Source organism: Cercospora beticola, chromosome 7, assembly GCF_033473495.1.
Source record: "Cercospora beticola chromosome 7, complete sequence".
Classification (NCBI taxonomy): Eukaryota; Fungi; Ascomycota; class Dothideomycetes; order Mycosphaerellales; family Mycosphaerellaceae; genus Cercospora; species Cercospora beticola.
In genome coordinates, this window is record NC_088941.1 from 603,742 (window position 1) to 624,336 (window position 20,595).

The 20,595-nt window shown below is 53.7% G+C and overlaps 5 protein-coding genes across 5 annotated transcripts; 3 read left to right on the forward strand and 2 right to left on the reverse strand.

The window, feature by feature from the left end:
- Positions 1-138: 138 nt before the first annotated feature.
- On the reverse strand, positions 139-969 carry RHO25_010506 (uncharacterized protein; the record flags this gene model as incomplete). Its single annotated transcript, XM_023602586.2, has 1 exon — positions 139-969. The coding sequence occupies one exon, from the start codon at positions 967-969 to the stop codon at positions 139-141; it is 831 nt and encodes a 276-aa protein (XP_023451562.1).
- A 2,471-nt stretch (positions 970-3,440) lies between these two features.
- RHO25_010507 (uncharacterized protein) lies at positions 3,441-4,595 on the forward strand (the record flags this gene model as incomplete). Its single annotated transcript, XM_023602585.2, has 2 exons — positions 3,441-3,649; positions 3,713-4,595. The coding sequence occupies 2 exons, from the start codon at positions 3,441-3,443 to the stop codon at positions 4,593-4,595; spliced, it is 1,092 nt and encodes a 363-aa protein (XP_023451566.1).
- A 2,729-nt stretch (positions 4,596-7,324) lies between these two features.
- On the reverse strand, positions 7,325-10,168 carry RHO25_010508 (uncharacterized protein; the record flags this gene model as incomplete). The annotated part of the gene is made up of 2 exons (XM_023605092.2): positions 7,325-9,137; positions 9,186-10,168. The coding sequence occupies 2 exons, from the start codon at positions 10,166-10,168 to the stop codon at positions 7,325-7,327; spliced, it is 2,796 nt and encodes a 931-aa protein (XP_023460863.1).
- Positions 10,169-17,566: 7,398 nt separating this feature from the next.
- Positions 17,567-19,478, forward strand: RHO25_010509 (uncharacterized protein; the record flags this gene model as incomplete). Its single annotated transcript, XM_023602584.1, has 4 exons — positions 17,567-18,434; positions 18,502-18,618; positions 18,671-19,042; positions 19,096-19,478. The coding sequence occupies 4 exons, from the start codon at positions 17,567-17,569 to the stop codon at positions 19,476-19,478; spliced, it is 1,740 nt and encodes a 579-aa protein (XP_023451565.1).
- A 442-nt stretch (positions 19,479-19,920) lies between these two features.
- RHO25_010510 (uncharacterized protein) lies at positions 19,921-20,427 on the forward strand (the record flags this gene model as incomplete). Its single annotated transcript, XM_023602583.1, has 1 exon — positions 19,921-20,427. The coding sequence occupies one exon, from the start codon at positions 19,921-19,923 to the stop codon at positions 20,425-20,427; it is 507 nt and encodes a 168-aa protein (XP_023451568.1).
- Positions 20,428-20,595: the final 168 nt, after the last annotated feature.

A 20,595-nucleotide genomic window follows, 5' to 3' on the forward strand; every position in this document is an offset into this window, starting at 1 on the left:
CTTTGGTGGAATCTCTGGAAAGGAACATTGCGAGCATGTTGGCTAGCTTTGGGGAAAGCTCGACCCTTAGAGGAAAGGCCAGCCAACACCAGAAGAAACTGTACAATAAAAGTAACGAGAAGATTGGGAACGTGCGCTTCACATTCGGAAGCTATTCACCAATGCCCAATCGTCACCTAAGCAGTCTTTGTTCTCCAGTATCGTCTTTCTATTGGCTCCGTGAAATGCAACCTTGATCGCGGTCTTCGCAAGTCGTTGTACAGCAATGCTAGGTATCACGGCTTCCGTAACCACATTCAGCATGCCCTCACTGTTCCCTTTCAGCACTCCACCAGGCCGCAGAGCAATAACCTCAAAGCACTTATATTTCTGCCCAGCATTATGCTTCGCATTCACACTAGCATCCTGTCCATCACCCACATTAACTCCCTTCTCTTCTGCCCTCCCAGCAATATCAAACAAAGCCTTCTCCGCAGCTCCTTTAATCTTCCGACTTTCACCATACATCCACAACCTCTTAAACTGATCCTGCTCCGCTCCCCACCCAGAAATGAACACAAACCGAAACGGAAACCTCTTATCCCCCACCGCAGGCTGTTTCTCCGGATATCCCACATACGGCTCCATGGTATACGCAACCCCATTGCTAAAAGCTTCCGCCGCAGCCGCAGGAAAATTCACGCCGACTTTCCGCGCTTCATCGATATTCTTGAATGCGGAGACGGGTCCTCCTAAGCTCCAAATACATGCTTCTACGCCTTCGTCTCTGAATCGCTGGAGGAGGGCGTCGGGGTAGGCTTCGAAGTCTTCGTGGAGGATTTGGGTGACTTTCTTGCTGGAGCTGAACTTTGGGTCTGGATGCGGGCGGCGGGTGAGGAGGTAGACGTGGTTGATGTAGTTGTGTGCTATTAGTTGGGAGAGGATTTCGCTGCCGATGAAGCCTGTTGCGCCTGTGAGGATGACTTTCATGCTGAGTTCCTCAGGCGGATGGTTGGAGAAATGGTATTATCTGAGGTCAACGGCTTATGACATGGATATGTACGTCAACGTGGGCTGACGACGACTGGATATGCATCATTCTCGTGCAGAGTTGACCTCTTCTGGGAGCTTGCAGAGCGTTACAACATGCCCATTCAGACTCCCTTATGTCTTGAGGACATCAGCAGATGAGAGTACGCTGGTTGCGGTGTTACAGTCCATGTTTCTCTTCATTGACTTGCAACGGCCTTTGAAGGAAAGCGCACCAGCGCGCCGGCGGCTCCGGAAAAGCCGGCCGAAGCGCGTCTTTCCTTCAACTGCCGCGCGCTTCATCCTCTGATATTGCGGCTTTCTCTGACCATTGTTCGAGCAAGACAACGACAGTTTGCTGCATGCTCTGTGCCAGCGCTCAAAGAAGAACGTAGAGCTTTGAAGCCACGTCTCGAGACCATCTCGGCGACCAAGCAACCTCACGCGAAGATCGCAACGCGGCGGCAAAGAAATCACCAGGTTGACACTACTCCAACCATGGCAACAGACTCGCCCGCTGAGGCCCCCATTGGGGGTCAATGGCGCTCGCCATAGTAGTGTTGCCCCTCGATCGCGCAGCGGTCGCTCTTGGCTGGAAAGTAGCAGCAATACGGCCTCATTGATACCTCCTAAAACAGGAAGTCATCAGCAACAATCGCAAGGACTGACCAAGCTAGACCAGATATGGTGCTTCAGCTGGCAGATGTCGGTAACCTTTTGGCTCACATATGCACGCTGATCCAGCTCAGAAAACGCAAAGCCAAGGTCTTGCAGATCACGAATAACCGAACAAGAGCCTTGTTAGCAGTTACAACGGTACATACACAATCCTTTGCAGTTTGCACACATGTCGAAAGAAGCAATCGACTCGCTTTCGCGAAAGTTTGTCCGGCTTATGGTCGCTAGCTCGTGGCCGCCCCTTCTGGCTGCATTGCGACACGATCCGGAGCTACTCTTTACGCGAGGTACGCCTTGGACGGTATATGTTGGAAAGACGCACACAGCATGCTGAGCAGGGCTAGCTGCTACGCCCACACGCAGGATCATGGCGTCACTATGAAGGATCTTCTGACAGATGGGGCAAATGCACAAGAGCGGCATGGAACGCGAGGTCTCTTCTGCTGTGCTACTTCGTTCGTGGCTGCCCGAGCACAGCAGGGCAAGCGATACGATAACTTGGCATACACCAAGCCATTGTGGCCGATAATCCGCCTCTTGCCCAGCGATCGTGCAGCCAGAGGTATCCTCAGCTCGTTTACTGGCTGCATAGGATCTCGCACTATCTCCTAGTGGCGCAGGCTGTCCATCTTGCTGCGGCAAGACAACTTCCAAATACTTGACATCTGATCATCATCATACACTGCCAAGAGGGATAAGACTGACTCTGCCAGACCGTGTACGCTCGCATCAATCTCAAGGAGGAGCTCTAGGAGTTACCTCCGACATTTAAGAAGCTCCAAACCGACCTGTCGGTACTAGCAAAGCAACCAGACTCGGCAGATATCAGTCCGCTAATGGTAGCTCAGCTTCCCAGCTTCCATAGTTTTCCTCCAAGTTAGGGCTTTCAGAACAGGAAAAGTCCGCCTTAAACAAGCTCGAATGGCCAGATGATCGCGCACGCTTCGAACCCTATCGGAGCATAACCCATTCGTGGACTAGCAGCTGCGGCTGCCGAATGTCTTAGGCATGCCGAGGTGATCACCATCTGGACGAACTACTCCTCGAAACTTTCCGAATGGAAAGTTTGACGCTGTCTCTTTCAAAGTTTAACAAAAACGCCCCAATCTGAATAAGCATGTGATGCCACATTGCCCGCGTGAGTTTCATGTGGACGCCATCAATGTCTTGAGAGACTGTAGTGGAACTAGTTTCAAAGACTATGTTGACTTCGAAGGTGACAAATGTCTGTCGTGTACGCTGTTGCTGTGCATATGTAATGTCCAGCCGCATAGACTCTGCGTCAGTAGAAGAATAATCTAACGGCCGCCGTACCGCAGTGTACATTCACAAGACAACGTATCAATGGCTACGAAAGAAGCTCGAAACTCACTCTGTAGTCCGTTCATCGTCGAAGTTCTATTGGCAATGTACGGCGTTCGAGCAACGCAGCTCCAGGAATGCTTCGCCAGCTTTCGAAACACGTACAAGTGAGCAATTCCTGAAACCAACGGAATGGCCAAGCATCTCCTCGCAGCGTTAAAATGCACTATGGGTGAAAGCTGCAATGTTCCAGGAGCTCGCAGAGAATGTAGGCAGAGAGTACATGTAAGTCGTGGAGGAAAGAGTGACGCTGCCAAGCCACGACTTCCCAGTTCGTCGTCGGCTGCCCATCGCAACCGCCGTCCACTTCACCAATACTCAGCTATACAGCTTTCCGCCCGCGCGACAACAACACTTGCGGTCTCGCGCTCTGCCGAAAAGAAACTTCCACCATGAGCACCGCGGAGCGCAGCAAGCGCCACAAACAGCGCAAAGTCCTGCTGATGGGCAGGTCCGGCGCTGGCAAGTCCTCCATGCGCTCCATCATCTTCCAGAATTACGTTGCAAAGGACGTCAGGAGGCTCGGAGCGACAGTAGATGTGGAACACAGCAACATCAAATTCATGGGAAACCTCATGTTGAACCTTTGGGATTGTGGCGGGTGAGCAAATTCGCCCGGAACCTTCGCGGGCTATGGTAGGTGAACTGACACTTGCGCTGATAGTCAAGACTCCTTTGTCGAATCCTACTTGACAAATCAACGATCACATGTCTTCACATCGGTTGCTGTACTGATCTTCGTCTTCGATATCGCATCGAGGGAAGCAGCTCCGGATATGCTCAGTTTCGCCAACACGATCCGTGCCTTGCAGGAGTTTAGTCCGAACAGCAAGATCTTTGTCCTCGTGCACAAGATGGATTTGATTCCTTCGGACCAAAAAGCGGCCCTGTATGCCCAAAAAGTGAAAGACATCCGCGCCACATGCGAGGACGAAGGCTTCACCGGCAAGCAAGTCGACATTTGCCAAAGCTCCATATGGGACCAAAGTCTTTATCGGGCATGGACACAGGTCATCTACTTCCTAGTGCCAAATGCAACTGTCATCGAGGGGATGCTAGAGAAGCTCGCGGAGCTCCTGGACGCGCGGGAAATGATCCTCTACGAGCGCACCACATGTCTAGTGGTGACGCACATCACTCGCGGTAGCGAGGCAAATAACCCCTACACGGACCGCTTCGAGCGGATCAGCAGCATCTTGAAAACGCACAAACATTCCATGTCCAAGCATACGGGAATGATGCCTTCCGAAGTGTCGTTTGCGGAGATGCAAATCAAAACCGGTGCATTCATGTTCTTCATCACGCGCCTGACGGAGAACACGAACTTGGCGGTGGTCATGCCAAGTGACGAAGCATCCTACAATGCTGCCAGAGTCAATGTCCAGCTCGCGAGGCGAGAATTCGCATATCTCGATATTGTGGAGAAGAAGGGTAAACAAGATCATCTGAACAATCCTGCTTATCGCGAGATGGCATCGCATCGAGATGACGAGCGTGGTAGCGAGGACTCGGAACCCTTGCAGAATCGCTTCCATGATGAAAGGTGAGGCGGCGACGACAGGGCCTGTTCGGCCTGGTGATGATGATGACGGGAAGGAACGTTGTGACAGCATCTCGATACCGGCCCATTGTCCGCAAAACCGGAGGTTCATCCGAAGAGTCGACCGGAGCACTCGCGTGGGCTCCGTCGAGGCATCTAACGCACCACGCCGCCGCAACACTACCAGTCCACTACGCGCCTGCAGTCATTCTCTGTGCCGCAGGACCCAGAATGTGATCGCACGATTACGACGTGTTGTCTGTTCCTGAACCAAAAGGTCTCGAACAAGACTGGACCATCTTGGCAGAAGACTTCGACCAGCTGCAAGTCCGGCCCTCATAGCGTCAAGCGGCCAGAGATCTCGCGCGTTTCGGCATCTCGCTAGCGACAGATGCTGGACGGATCTCCTTCTGCCGGGTTCTTGCATACAACACAATGTCTCGGCTTAAAAGCACGGCACCGTGGATTTCCCACCAGCGTGCATGCATGCGCGCGACCTAGGTGCAGAGTGGAGCGGGCGTGGGGTGGAGTTTCTGAATCTTGAGTGTCGGATATCGACGCGCCTAGGGAGCGTGACTCGGATTGCTAGGGAGCGTGACGATACACAACATAACGCGACAATTCAAATAATTCCCCGGACAAGCGAGGCGAGCTTGCGAGCGAAGTAAGTACTCGGAGCTGCGAGCCTGCGAGCAATAGCGACGACGTACGATACCCGAGCGCGTAAGGCATAGGCCCCTTAAAAAGATAGTATTATTTCTTTCCGGCAACGAACGAGACCGAGCCGAAGGCGAGTGTCGAGAGAGGCGCAGTGTCGTTCAGTGTTGTGTTGCCGCAATTACGTGAGTAACGCTTCATCACGCTCCCCAGCAATCCGAGTCACGCTCCCTAGGCGCGTCGGTCGGATATGGGTATCCTGCTCATGATCACTAACCAAGAAAGTACAAAAAATTAAAACAGTCCCCTGCACAAGCCTGTGCGTCAGTTCGGCAGCGAAAATGTACTCGGACCATGGTGCATGCTCTTCTGTTCATTGCCAAGAGAAACGCGGCGGACGGAACCCACATCGGTACCGTAAAGGCGGACAAGTACCGCTGTGGGCGGCTTCTGTATTTTCGAGCAAGGAAGCGCTCACACCCCTGTTAGCAGGATCGACGCCGGCTGCAGTTTGGCGAAGCGGAAAGTCGCAGGCTTGCGCTTTGGTGTGTTGTGCAAAAACTGGCAGGCATTCTGTGCATCAATTCCCAATCAATCACCTCGCCTAGAATTTCGCACTCGCATTCACACATCACTTTGGGCAACCACATGCAGTTCTCTTCCGTGACCATAACCCTACCCTGGTCGATACAAGCTGCTGCAGGTGGCATGTCATGCAAAGTACTCTATACATACGATGCTAACGAAAAAGAGATCGATCACTTTTGTCTGAGATGCGCGTGCACACGAGCTGCACTGGCTGTCCTCTTCATCATCGTCCCATCTCGTTAGCATCTCATCTCACGTATCTGACCTTGCTTCCCACCTGCACCTGCGCCTGCAATTGCCGATTACTGCTCGCTCGCGCGGGGCGACGGCAAACAACGCCGGAGCGCTGCATGTGCATTTGCATCTTGCATGTATCGTTTTTGTCGTACCCGTCTCGCACCACTCACATCTTGTGCCTCTTTCTTGTACCTAACGTTGACACTAGCTGCGCCGAGGCCGATGTGGTTGTTTGATCGCATAGCTGCATACACAAGTACCTGTATGTGCCTTCGGCAACGGGGAAAGTCACTTTTCCACGTAGACGCATACCTTTGTACAGTTGTGCGTTGTACTGTGCAGTAGTACTCTAGCGTTGAACGTTGGCGTCTTTTCAATGCACATGCCGAAGTCCACCACTAGACTAGCAAAAAACTCAACAGTTTTCTCTGCCGTGTGCCAACAATTTCATGTTCGTCGTAATTTAGGCTTTTGCAAAAATCTCCGTGCAAGCGTGTCTATCATCATCGGTAGAGGGTGAATCGCAACTGCGATGGAAGCAGGTCGTACACGTCACGCCAATTCTCATCAGCCATCGTGCTTGGGCGCGAGGCGTGGGGAAAAAAGAATCGGTCGGGCTCATCAATACGCGTATGTGTACGTCTGCGGTACAGCAAAAATACCTTGCGCGTGAGAGATCGTCTGGTTGTTGACAAGGATTCCGGCCGGCATGGGGGGGGGGGGGGGGGGGGGGGGGGGCGAAACAAAAGCACAATGAGAGAGGAAATCTGATTGGGAGCCACGCACGACTGCATGTGGTTGGCATCGGCATGCGGCATGGAGCAAGCCAAATCACACGAGGCGGGTGGGTGGCAGCGGCCGAGCGCGACCGGCGTTGCCTTGCCTTCGATGATCGGGATGCCGAGCTCGATTGTCAACGACATGCCGAAATGAAAGATGTATGGGGAGCACAACGGTTTCTTCCATCTGCCCATGCCGCTCTGGGCACGGCATGAACTGAACGTTCGCTGCCATTGACTTTGTCCCGCCACTTTCTGTGTTTCGCTTGACTCCACAGCCCAAGCTCCGATCTGCACTCTGCACTATTTACACAATACCTCAACAGAGATCTCAAAACGCGACCTTCGCGCTAGTGGTATAAGTTTTGCTCTTTCTCTGATCAAGAGTCTCATCAGTCGTAGTGCTGTTGGTCCTGCGTTGTCGAAGATACACGACGACACGCCTGACCCTGCTGTCGATGTTATTCCCAATAACCTAAGGACCTCCAACTGGACGTTGACCCGCACTGGGCGCCCTGCCGTTTGCGGAGTCATCCCTCAAAGCATCAAAATAAAGTCTATCGTCTGCGCCGTATATGCAATCGTCCTCTTGGGATATCTCCTGTTCTAGCGGAGTATGGACGCCCCATTCGCGCCCTAGCCAGCAACCGCTGCGTGCTGTGAAAGGGTGTTTTAAAACATTATGAATCTGGTAGTAGCGCTTTTCGCAGGCCTTGTCTTGGTCCCGCGCGCTGTCCCAGTAACGTGCGAGCTCTCGCAGGCACTCGAGCCCGCAACTGATCAGGTCCAGAGTCGCTTTGAGATGTGTGTCCAGTCCGCCCGCACCGACAACGTCGATCGCGGCAAGGATGGCGTATCCGGCGAAAGCGGTCGTGAAGGAGAATGATGCGATGTGGCCGTCTTTCTCGGCCATGTCCCACTTCGCAGCTCGAAGCGTGCTGATCACTTGAAGCAGCTCGTGTGAGTGGTGGTGCGCCGCTCGGATGTTTCTTGTGATCACCTGTGGGACCAGTGCATGTCTCACAAATCTGTTCATCTTCACCCAGGCGAGATGATACAAAATGTGCATGGAAATGTAAGGCCCAGCGTATGAGCCTTTGATGCTGCGGTCCACGTTCACCTTGGAGAACCGAAGCTGGTCCGGTAGCCTCGAATACCAGTTCTGGAGGGCGGCTGAGATGTGGTCGTAAAATCGATCGTACTCTTGTTGGTACGTTTGCGGCGAACGGTGCATCGCTCGGTAAATGAAGTTTGAAACATCACCCCAAATGGCGCCGATCAAGCAGAGCCAGGCCATAGGAGAGGTTGGGCTGGAGTGTGTAAGGCTCGCCTTGGCGGGATCGATGATGCCGTTGTCGTAATACGGTGCCTCCGATGCGAGACCACGCTCGAAGCTGTCATCAAGACAAGGCAACCGGAGGAAGATGTCTTGTGGATTGATCAGCGTAGAGCGGCCGCCTCGGTAGCGCTCCATCAAGAACGCCGACCATAGCGTGCGTCGCTTGCATTCGGCGAGTTGTTCATTGGAAAGTCCAAAGTCGTTTCGTGTCTTGCCACTCGTGTCTGCCTCGATACAGCCCTGTTCGGTGTTGTATCTGAGGTAGATGGCAGCATCGATTCCGGCTCCGGTGTAGTCCCAGCCTGCTGCATGTGTGCCCTTTGCAGAATGATACAGACCGAGAAGGAGACGGCTTTGCACGATCGGCAAGGTGTAGCTCCCTTGCGTAGCCTGCAACGATGCTGCAGCCACGCGTGCACACTGCTCGCCAAATCCGGCATGCGCGTCCTCTGCGAATATTGATCCGATCGCAAGCATCGCATAGAGCAATAGCTTTTCGTTCTGGAACTTTTGCGAACATGACTGCAGCCAGTGCATAAAATGATGCCGTGGAAACATGCAGTATGTCGCATTGTTCACGTCTTGGAAGAAGTGATCCAACACCTGAAGGGTGGCTTCAGGATGGGCCGCATATGGATCGACATCGCACGATAGACCTGTGGTAGGCGATCGTGGGATGGCTGGTGATGTGAGCGGGTGTGCCGCTGCCAATGGAGCACCAAAGCCACCATTTGCGCTGTATACCGGTGACATGGATCGATGCTTCTTGGCCGGAGCTCCAGAAGGAGAGTGGTCCTCCAGTGGCCTTCGTTTTGAGATGGCTTCTTGTTCGGTATCTTGTCTGTTCAGAGGGCTGAACCCTGAGACACTCTTCCCAGGCGGAGATGCCGTGTTTGTAGGCCAGATCGAAGGTGAGGATGCATCGGGTTGCGATTGGTGTGACGGAGCTCTGAAACTGATCAGCAGACATTCTTCCGCTCAATTTTGTCAGACTTACTTTCGACAAGGCCGCTTCGCCTTCTCGCATTGCAAGCAGCTCGCAGCTCCTGGTTCGCACTTGATCTTCTTCTCTCTACAGTCCAAGCAGGCCATGGCTAGCCGCTTCCGTGGCTTGTTCGCTTTCGTCAGTCCCCAGGCAGGGTTGACTTGCTCGCCGTCGACATGGGTCGGTATGCGAAGACCACCTTCATATAAGTGGAAGGTGCCTTCGCCGGGAAGTTCTCGAATTCCGAGATACTTCTTGGAGCACTCTGGTCCTGCGGGGCCATAATTACTGCTTCCTGGGCGATTGATGTGCACCGCGCCATTTCGGTAGTGGTGCTCTTCGGAGCCGTTGGGAATGTAGGGACTCGGCGCCCCATTGTGGGTGTATGAGCTCGTTGAGGGCTGTCGTGGCCGCTCACGTTGGGCAAGCTCGTAGCCTCGTGATTCAGGGTGTGGTCCGTATGGAGATATTGGCCCAGTGTGACTGTCATGCCGCGAGACGGGACTCGTATTCGATACGGGCATGTCTAGTCGTCGGGCCGGCGGTGGTTGATACGATGGTTGCTCCTGGGGTGGGGCAGGGGCATGAGTATACCACGGACCATGGCTGTAACGGTTGTCGCCATTGGGATGGTTTGGTGGGGGAGTTGGAGCTGTCGAGGATCCCCAGTTGGAACTATAGCTGGTCGGACTTGGAGCCGGAGGCGCGGTTGAAGTCAAGATGTCATGAAGGCGGGGCAAGTTTTGAGACTGCGGACGGAACTCTTGATTGCTGGAGGCGGGACTTCGAAAGGCATCTGGTCGCCTTTGGCCTTGAGGTGCATCGTAATAACGCTGCTGCGAAACTGGCGGCCTGGGTTCCAAAGGTCGTGGCAGTTCCACGTTGGGCCGGGGAGGTGGAGGATATGGCAGGTGTTCGCTCGCGTGGCTTCCATATCGCTCGTGGTGAAGTGGCAAGGGCCGGACGGGCTCCGCTTGGGTTGCTCCGTAAGACATGGTGGATCAATTGGCCAGTATGCAAACTGCCAGATGCAAGGTCTTCCGCATCGATCGAAAGCTGACGAGTGCAGCAGATGGGCCAGATGGGGGAGAGACGCGGTTCGTGGAGCGGCTGCGGAGCCTTTCAGCAGCAGAGAGCCGGAGGGAGTCTTGGTAACACGGCTGGCCGGGATTGAAGGTGAGACGGGTCCGGGAGCAGGTGTAGCACGCCGGCGTTCACAGTCCTGGCGGTGGTGGAGGTCGAGTGGAAGGTCCGGACATGGGGTGGCAAGCGCAGCGGAGGGGAGAGGCAGACCGGCGAGCAGGAAGGTATGAGTTGCGAGGTGAGGCTGAGGCAGGACCGCAGCTGAAGGACGAGGGTACGGCAAGGCAGGCGGGTTGGGCGATGGATGACTAGTGAGTGAGCGTGGAGGTGGTAGGTGGGAGGTGCGATGCGATGTGGTGGCGGCAAGAGGCTCGCTGGCTGCCGGCATATACAGAAAAGGTTCAGCGTCAGGTGCCGGGGGAAGGTGCAGTGCAGTGCGGTGCGGTGCAATGCAATGCAGCGCAGCGGGCAGCAGCGAGTGATGAATCAATGAAGAAGGGCGCCGCGTGGATCGCCGTGTCTGTGAGTGGGAGAGCGAGAGTAGCGAGCGGGGGCCGTCCATCAATCAGCAGCGTCGCCAGGCAGGGCCGACGTTATGGGCCTCGACGATGCAGCAGACGTACAGCCACAGCCGAAATACAGTTGTCGAGCATCCGCTGCGTCGGGAGGCCGCTGGGTTGCTGCTGGCTCGCCCGGCCGCATCCTGGATCAGGCGCGTGCACGCCGCAGCGCGCGATCGATGATGACGAAGTGGAGCAGCAGTGCAGGAGCCAGCAGCAGTCGACAATGGTGTGTGTACGCGCCGCAGGATCACGCGCGGGAAGCGTCCTGCTGCTGCTGGACTGCTGCTTGGTGTGGTGGGCGTTAACTTAGGCGGCGGCAGCGCGCGCCGACAAGAGCCAGCCTGGCGCAACCCTGGCCGGCGAGCGCTGATCGGGGCGGAGCCGCGTGCGTGTGCGCAGATGCAGCACAGGCAGCAGCATGGACTCCACGTCCGAAACGCAAACGCCAAACGCCACTCCGCGCAGCACCACGGCGTGGCAGCGACGCCCGTCCAATCAGCGGCAGTCCGCACTTCGAAACATCAGCCTGCGCCGCCAAAACCTTCCACGCTCCCCTGGCCGGCCGACCACAGCACGCCTCCGAAGGCTGATCGTTCCCGTTGCAAGTCTCGCGCTCAGGGCCCTCCGAAGCATAGCGCTCCACTCCAACCACCGGCAGCCCCAGCTCGGCATATTGCCTTCTGCACTATCGAACGAGGATTCCATCCAAAACCTCCACGCGCACCTCCCGCACCATCCCTTCCGCGACCAGCAGCACCGATGTGACTCGCTTCGCCGCATCCATGCCCCAACTCCATGCCTAGCGCCACACACTTCGGCATCCGTCGGGAAGCCGGCCAAGCGAAGCGGTAGCGTTGGCCGCCAGAAAGGGTCACAAGATTTCACCTGCAGCGCGACAAGCGCCCACCAGCCCAATCTTCTATTTTGACCCCCATCTGCTACATTCGGCTCCCAACCGCCTATCACATCTGACTTGCGGAAAATATGACATTTCGCGCGCGTCGTGTGGCTGCGAAGAGCGGACTAGCGCCTCGTCGTATGTCCATGGAACGAGCAAAGAACACCGGGAAACACCACGCTGAACCATACGGCATCCCTGCATGCATTTGTGGTGCTCAACGTCGAAAACGCAGCCCAGGCGGCGTGATGGGTCCCTTCCATCATCGCTGGCAATCTCGCGGCACACTGCGTTCTTCCGCCATGGCTGAACATAGGAGATATCGTGGTCGTTCCTTCTGGCTCGACCAATTCTCGTCCCGGCTGAGACAGTCAAAATCCGGCCAATCAGCGCTGCAAACATGAGGACCAGATGGCGTCACGTTCGGGCACTTATTAGCGTCGGCTGCCGGACACCGTGATGCAGGAGCTAAAGTCAGTACGCGACATGGCGGATGACATAATGTGTCCTAGGGTATGCTGGGCAACAAGCAGTATCAAGTTCATCAGTCGTCATCAGCAAACGAGCACTGTCTGCTCGGATTGCCTGTATGCTGGCTGCCAGCATGCTCGTTTGTGGCCATGCGACGTGCGAGACAGCAGACATGCATCGAGATGAAGCCTCGGTATCGACCCGACAGCACGGACGCCGGCATTACCTGAGCCAACCACAGGCCCGACAGCGAGATCAAAGCGTGTTTGCATGAGTCGCACGGCTGCAGGCGACATCGACCTGAAGACCATTGCCGTAACAAGTCACTCTGCCCCGCCTCAGGCTCGCTGGTACCTGCAAGGGCTCGCTATCTTCCTGTGGCTTGTTGTCAATCGCGAAACTACACCTATGCCACAACACGCACCCTTCTTGAAGTCAGAAGCAGAGTTTAAACCCTAACAAAGCCGCACGCGAAATCATCCCTGCGTGTGGAGCGGTTTTCGGGAGTCGAGATCCGCGCTGCTTGATCGACACGAGCGCCAGGATTTTGCTGGAAGTGTTCGGCCTGCCGAAGATCTGCCAAACGCGGGTCCTTGTTGAAGACGCTGAAGTGATGAGAACTCTCAGAGGTGTGATTCTCAGAAACTATGAACTGACAGAGACTATATCTCGAGAAGTGTGTTTGCTAGTCAAACACAGAACAAAGGACCTGAGTATACAGAGTCCTAGACAATCAAAGGAACCTGAGTGTGCAGAGTCCTAGACAATCAACAGTCCTTGGAACTATCCGCAAGCGGAGAGCGTAAAATATGTTCCGCGCGTGCACATGTACCATCACGGCAGTGAGCGACAGGACAACCGGCTTTCTCGAGCAGTCGCATTCTGCTGGCTGTCTTTCCATGCCACGTGAGACCTGATGCCGCGACCCGAGCGTTCGAACGCTGTTTCGCAGCAGTCCATTGTCTAGGCTTACCCATGGATCGCCTCCAGCGAGCGAACCTGTCCGGAACAAAAGCGCTCAAACGCTCAATTTAAGCATACTGGAAATCAATATCCATGCCTGTTGATTGCGAAACTCTCCTGCGAGAGATTCCGGCACCGAGCAACAAGGGGAGCATCACGGAGACAATGCCATTTATGGACGCGTGCAGGCCGAAAGCCACTAGTGTGCGATGGACATCCATTTATCCCAAAAGATACACCTCGCGCCAATGCGCGAAGGATCAACATCAGCATATGCGATCAATGCATGCTGCGATTACCCTCAACGACTGCTCTGCCATGGTACATGACTGCGGGCTTTGCGATTGTCCGGCAACAGGCCTGCGCCGTCCAACGTCCTGGACCCTCCGTAGCGAAGGCTTGATCACGGCGAAACTGCCTTGTATGACCCCTCTTACCGAGTGTTCTATCGCCGAACAGCATGAGTTGTTTCTATTCCGCGAGCCTTGAGCGTTCATTCTCGTGTGCGTAGTCGCCTGGCTTGAAAGAAAAAGTCAGCTCGCGAAGATCGACAGTCCTCGCGATCCAAGAACAGACCGACCATCTCGAAGATCAATGAGCGTAAAAACGACTTCGGACTGGTTGATCCAGCACTTGCTTGGACATCACCGACAGGAATCTAGGTTTCAACGTGGGAGCCTCTAAGATACCCCTACTTCACGTCCAGCACGCATACCCATGCGAACATTGCCCCGGCATGCCTATCTGCTCGCAAACTCGAGCCTCACGACTCTTGTTGGCATGATCATGAGCGGGCATACCTCCGCGAATCCCATCTCGCTGGGTCGACATGTGTCAAGGGGCATCTGAAGCATCTTAGAACTCGGCATATTCACGAGTCAAATGCAAACTTTTGCGCAGGATTCTGCAGGACGAGTCACAATCTTCTTCAGGTGTGCAGGCTCAATTTGGACAGAGTCCCCAGCTGTCAGCAGCCTGTTTTGAGACACATGGTCGGAGTCTACGAGTCTTGCTCAAGCCTCAAGGGTCCAAATGACTGACACAGTGCATCAAACTGCAAGCGGCCCCATCCCATCACTCCCGGAGCCTTTGGAAGTGCTTTTCGTCAAGGATACAAGTGGCGCAGAGTGGCTGCAAGCGTCCAATGCTGACCATGTCACTGTCACAGGGCATAGACTTCGAACCTTGAGTCTGATGAGCTGTGTTTGCTCTTCCGACTGAAGGCCTCGACTTCGTGCCGTTGACAAATTAGGACGCAAGGAAGCCGTGACGTGGACAATCTCAATCACTCCTCGATATGCGCCTATCCTCACATCTCAGGAAGGGCCTGCTGTGGCTGTCGATCCGGAGATTCTGTCAAGGAGTCAAGTAGAATACTTGAGGCCATTCATGGATTGCGATGGCGATTTGCGACGACGATAACCCCTTTCGTGACCTTGATGCTCGGACTCTATTCATTGTGGATTGAGCTCGTTGAAGGTAAGCCAGGAGATGGAAGCTTGCGGTCCCGTTCTCCCGCAATCACACCTATCGACGAGTTGAAGAGCTGAGAAGCACAACGTGGCAAGACCATGATCCACCCGACGCCTTGCGCGATGCTTTCCAGACTGGGCGATGCTTCAGAACAACCACTCCAACATCAGCTCGATCCTAGATCTAGAAGTGCTGTGGCAGAGGCTTGGTACCAACGTTTCACGAAGGTGTGGCTTGCGACTAGCCCTGCGAAGTTCAAACCAACCACGTTGGAGCCTCATCGGATTCTTTCGAAGTCTGAAAATGAGACCGCTGCAACACGATGCACCATGCTTCGAAGCGTATCACACCGAGCATCATCTCCGCTGGTACGGCCCATGTGGTTAAGAGGTACCAGCGTACCACACATCTCTGATGCATGCGATGTGTGCTGTCCCGTTCCAGCAGGGAAGTTTGTGGCGCACGGCAACTTTCGCGGATGGCAACATCGTGCTCCGCGATCTCAGCTGCCTGGGCAGAAACGTGTCTCACGAGATATGCTTTCGAAAGGATCGATTCAGTATCGAAGAAGCAGAAGCTTGTGAGTAGAACGTGGTCGAAGTTGCCGATGGCGGATCTGAACGAAACCTGCTGCCTCATGAACGCCACATTCGTGGTTGCGATTTGGTGATACGAATGATCAGTCACGAAATGCTGAGTGTACGAGGGACTGATATGACGAATTCCAGAAACACATTCATGGAGATTACGGATACGTTTGGCTTGAACGCGCCATACAGAACCGGGAGTAGGCACACGTGCTTAGCAGCGACTCGATTTCTCATGTCGAAACAACGGACTCCAAGAGTCTACAGCAGCACTGCACACGATCTCTCAGCTCTTCGATCACAGCTGAACATCTTGCCGGTCACCTCCGGTCACTTCTGCATGAATACGACTTCCTCCTAATAGTCTAGCTTCATCATTCAACGACCATTGCCCTACTAACCTCAGCTGATCCTACGCAAGTAACTCACAATCCAGATACCAACAATCTAACAACCTTCATGACGCGCAATGGACATAGCTCCGAATAGCGTCGATTTTCATGAGGCGCTAGACTAACGACCGATGTAGCGCGCTTTTTACAGTTCCAGTTCCCCAAAATCTAGCAAGATTTGCCCACTCTGCAACAACCAAACTTGGAAGGAAATCTACTACTAGCAAGCTAATAACTAGTGATCGATCTACAGAGTACCCAAAAGTCCGCCGAGCCTACCAACCAGATCCACCCGCGTTTAGTGGGAAAGTGTATCTTGATGACAGCCTGATGATGGGACTAGTTTCTGGGGGCGCTGGAGCCTGTGGTGGCCGACGGCGAGGGAGGTTTGGCCGGAGGCGGCGGCCACGCGCTCGCGGAGATGAAGTGGTGGCGCGCCGAATGAATGATGAACGAATGTGGTCGATGCCGTGTTTTCGCTCTGGATGGTGGGTTCTTGGCTTGCTGAATTGCGAAGTGAGTGATGCCAATGGCATGTTGAGTCGAAGAGCGTTCGATGCGTGTTGAGGAAGAGCACGCGAATCGACGGAGGCGAGCCTCCTCGGTTGAGAGTAGGAAATCTCAAGATTCCTGGCGTCGCTCATACTGGCACGTGTCCTTGCTACGATGCGAGTTGGCAGTGAGCACCATGCAGAGCACGGCAGAGCGAAGGGAAATTTTTCCTCTGGCGAAAAAAGTGCTTCGTATGGATGTTGTTCGGTCGCAGGTCTTTTGCCGGCAACGGCCTATCGACGTGCCTCAGACGCTTTCGATGCGGAATGCTGTTCTGGCTCACCGGATTGAAAAAGGTATTACTGCTGACAACATTGTTGAAGTGCTTCTCGATCTTTACAACGTTGGACCACAATATGTTGTGCAAACAGACTTCCGTCATGGGAATGTTTTTATGGAGTGCTGACTCTCGAGCAGCTTGTGTTGACGCAACCGTCTCCAAGATGAAGTTGGGGCGGAAGCCTTCGCTTGATCAACTGACCCAGTTGGCTTTGCTCTCTGCTATGTGGGCTCTATGCAAGTCGAGAGCAGGCAAGTAAAGCCAGGAGGAGACTTGTCAATGCCTGCAAGCAAGGACTAACGTCAACCTCATCCAGCTTCCTCCCTCTCATTTATAGCTTCGACAACAACATCTGCGGCATCGTCGACCGATTAGACTTGGGCCGACGATGACTCTGGCGCTGAACAACAAGCAAGATGAGACTATACTACACACCCTCTGCGTACGGAAATATGCCAAGATGATTCGAAACTAGTCAAAGGCTTTTTTCGGTTACGACGTGACAGCCGGGACTCCACATCGCTGAGGAAGAAGTGGAAAGCACCCGTACATGATTAATTGACACGCCGGCCACAATAATGGCTGCTCAGCAAGAGACTGTGCTCACCGGACCCAGTGCGTTCACTGAGTCTCTTGTCCTGCCATGTGGCACGGAAATAGTGGCCGATCTCAACGACGAAGGATTGCGAACTACTGTAGCAAGCTTGCATGAACAGGCTACTACAACCACGCTAGCTGTCTCCAGGACACAGGTCAAGACTCTCCAAGCAGTACTTGGCTCCGTACCCCAGATCCAAAGCTCGACTGGGCGAACGTGAATATGCGGCCAATTTTGACAGTTCACAATTCACAAATTCAACTTTCGCAGTACAAGCACCACTTGTGGCTTGGGAAACAGCATTGTTTCCGCCTTGTCACCGGCGAAGGATTGTTCGTGCGCCCAGACCACGTGCCTGAAGACCGGACATACCAGCAAGCCACGCGACGCGTCCTTGCTAGCCCCGAGCTGATCCCACCACACACGGCTAAAGCAGCCGTTGCGGTCCAATGCTGCAGGGACACTTTTAATATGCTGTCTCCACCTTTCGATTCCTCTCGACATCTGGAACGCTCATCACCTCGTTAGCAACCATGGCCGAGAAGAACCCTGATAGCAAGACGATGCCGAAACACATTGAAGAGCTGGAGAGAACTCACACGAACATCGATGTGATTGAAACTACTCAGGAAAGTCCCTATGGCGAGGTCAATTTCATGGGGACTTATGTCGCCGTTACATTGGCTTGTTGTGCGAGTTTCGCAGGTTTCATTATGCCTGTGACTTCACTTCAGCTGATCGAACGAGACTTGGGTGTGTCGCCGAATGCTATCTGGATCGCGTTGGGCTGGATTCTATTGTCTGCAGTGTCCTTCATCCTTCTGGGCCGCTTGTCTGATATTTTCGGTCGGAGATGGTTTTTCACTGGATGTACGGTGTCGGCTCTGATCGGATCGATTATTGGAGCTACAGCGCAGCAGACTGAGGTTTTGATCGCTGCGTCGGTTTTCCTGGGATTGGGTTCTGCTGGACAGCTTTCGTTTAATTATTCTCTTGGTGAACTTGTCCCCATGCGCCATCGTTTCGCGGTCAATGGTTTCATCTTCCTCGCGACTCTGCCATTTTCTGGTCTCGGTCCTTATTTGGCTCGTCTGATGATCATCAACACGAGTGCGGGCTGGAGAGGAATCTACTATTTGACTATTGGACTTAACGCTGCTTCTACGGTCTGCTGGGTTCTGTTCTACCATCCCCCAACCTTCGACAATTTACATCGCAACCGCACCATCGGAGATGAGCTGAGGGAATTGGACGTCGGTGGTATCTTCCTCTACGTCGCTGGCTTCTTCTTGTTCTTGCTTGGGTTGGCATGGGGTGGTACTGTACATCCTTGGAGCTCGGCATATGTGATTGCTCCGCTCATCATTGGATTCTTCACGCTTGTGGCTTTTGTGCTTTATGGTAAGTTGCATCTGCTCCATATCCGTGCATTTGACGTGCGAGCGCTGACAACGATATTTTATAACAGAGATCTTCATGAATCTTCGCCGCCCGCTTATCCCCATGCATCTTTTCCGCAATTTGGACTTTGTGATTGTGAATATCCTCTCCGCGGTCGGAGGCGTGGTTTACTATTCGGCGAATAGTGAGTACTCATCCGAAATGAAAAAAAGTCGAATTGTGCTGACCTTCAATAGCTTTATTCCCCATCATGGTCGCCTCGCTCTATACCACTGACCCTATCGAAGGCGGTCTCGTGGCCAGCTGCGTGGGCGCTGGAGTCTGTGCCGGCCAATTCATCGGATCCTGGATCGCTGTCCCCGGAGGTCAAATGAGACTGAAGCTCGTTTTCAGTGCCGTAGGGCTCTGTGCATTCGTCGCAGGACTTGCTGGTGCAACTGACAGTAAAGCTGCGGGCTCTGCACTTGCTGTCTGTGGAGGACTGATGGTTGGCCTTTTGGAGGTTATTGTGAGCACGGTTGTCACGATTGTTATTGATGATCAATCAGAGATTGGAGCTGCTGCTGGTGTGTTTGGGAGTATTCGAGCTGCGGCTGGTGTGCTCGCGAGTAAGTTCTTAATCAAAGGGTCGTGCATGAGTTGGTGACTGACAGATTTACAGCCGCCATCTACTCATCTGTTCTCATGAACAAGTTGACCGAATACACGGCGAGCGATGTTGTTCCTGCAGTGGTCGCTGCTGGCCTTCCTGTGACATCTTTGGAGGCATTCTTGACTGCGTTGTCTACGGGAAATACAGCAGCTCTCCAAGAGATTCCTGGCGTAACTCCTGCAGCTATCGGGGCTGGAGCCGCAGCGTTGAGAGAGGCGTACGCGAAGGCCTTTAAGATTGTCTGGCTCGCAACTCTCGCATTCGGTTTGCTCGCCGTTGTTGCTTCGTTCTTCACGACGAATATCGATGACAGGCTCTCGCATGACGTTATTCGACGACTGGGTGCCAAACAAAAGGTGGCAGACGTGGAGAAGAAAGAGGTTGATGAGTGAGGATGAGATGGGTTTGGTATAATAACAACGGAATGATGACGGTACACATTGAGTTACCTTGCAATATCACATTACTGTTCTGTGGTCGATTCTGACCGAGTTCGAACCAGTTCACCTCTACGTGCCCCACGATTGAATGTCATGCCGCAGTGCTTTCGAGGCTCACAACAAGATCTTGACAGCCTGCATCTAGGCTCTGCAGTCAAGATGTCGAGGCAACGAGGCTGCACGGCCGTCGAACTGTGCAGCGCGTGAGCGGAAATAAGGAGAAGCTTCAATCGGAAAACCAAGTCCGCTTCCATCGGCCGTGTCCTCCGGCACGCAGGATGACGTTGTGCCACCAAGAGCTTATAGCTAATGTTCACATGCTATTGTAAACACGTCAAACGACATCAGACTCAAGCTGTAGTAGGATATCGCCAGTGAAACAACCGAATTCATCATGGGCCGCATAACAATCGAATCCGAAACCGTCTTCTCCCGCCCCGCAGAAGAAATCTACGACTTCGTCTCCAACCCTGCAAACTGGGGCCGAACATACCAAGGCAGCGGCGGCCTGCACAACAACGCACAACTCCAACTCCCTCTCAAGTTCGGAGACCAATGGACCGAAGCCGTGCCCCTCAAAGAAAACACCTATGTCGCAACTTGGACTTTGATTACTGCGATGCGTCCGCTTAAATGGGTGTTTCAACAAGTCAATGGGATTGGAGCACATGCTGAGGGTAAAGGAGATAGTCCTGGTGTTGAGGGTACGACGACGATTTCGTATTTTTTTGAACCGAATGTTGGGGAGGGGAAGACGCTGTTTAGGAGGAAGATTGAGTATGATTTGCCCAAGGGGGTGGATATTGCGCCGGATTTGATGGTTGCTAGTGGGCCCGGAGGGATTGATCGGTATCATGCTGCTATTGAGAGGGTTATGAAGGAGGATGAGGCGAAGAAGTAGCGACGACATTGATCGAATGAATAGCTATGAATATTTGCTGATCCAGGGCAACTTTTACGAGCTCATTTGCAAACTTGACGTTGATATTCTCTCTCTTTCACGAATTCGATTTTTGTGGTCCTTGATTATGCAATCGCATGTGAACAGCATTTCAATGAGTCTACATGG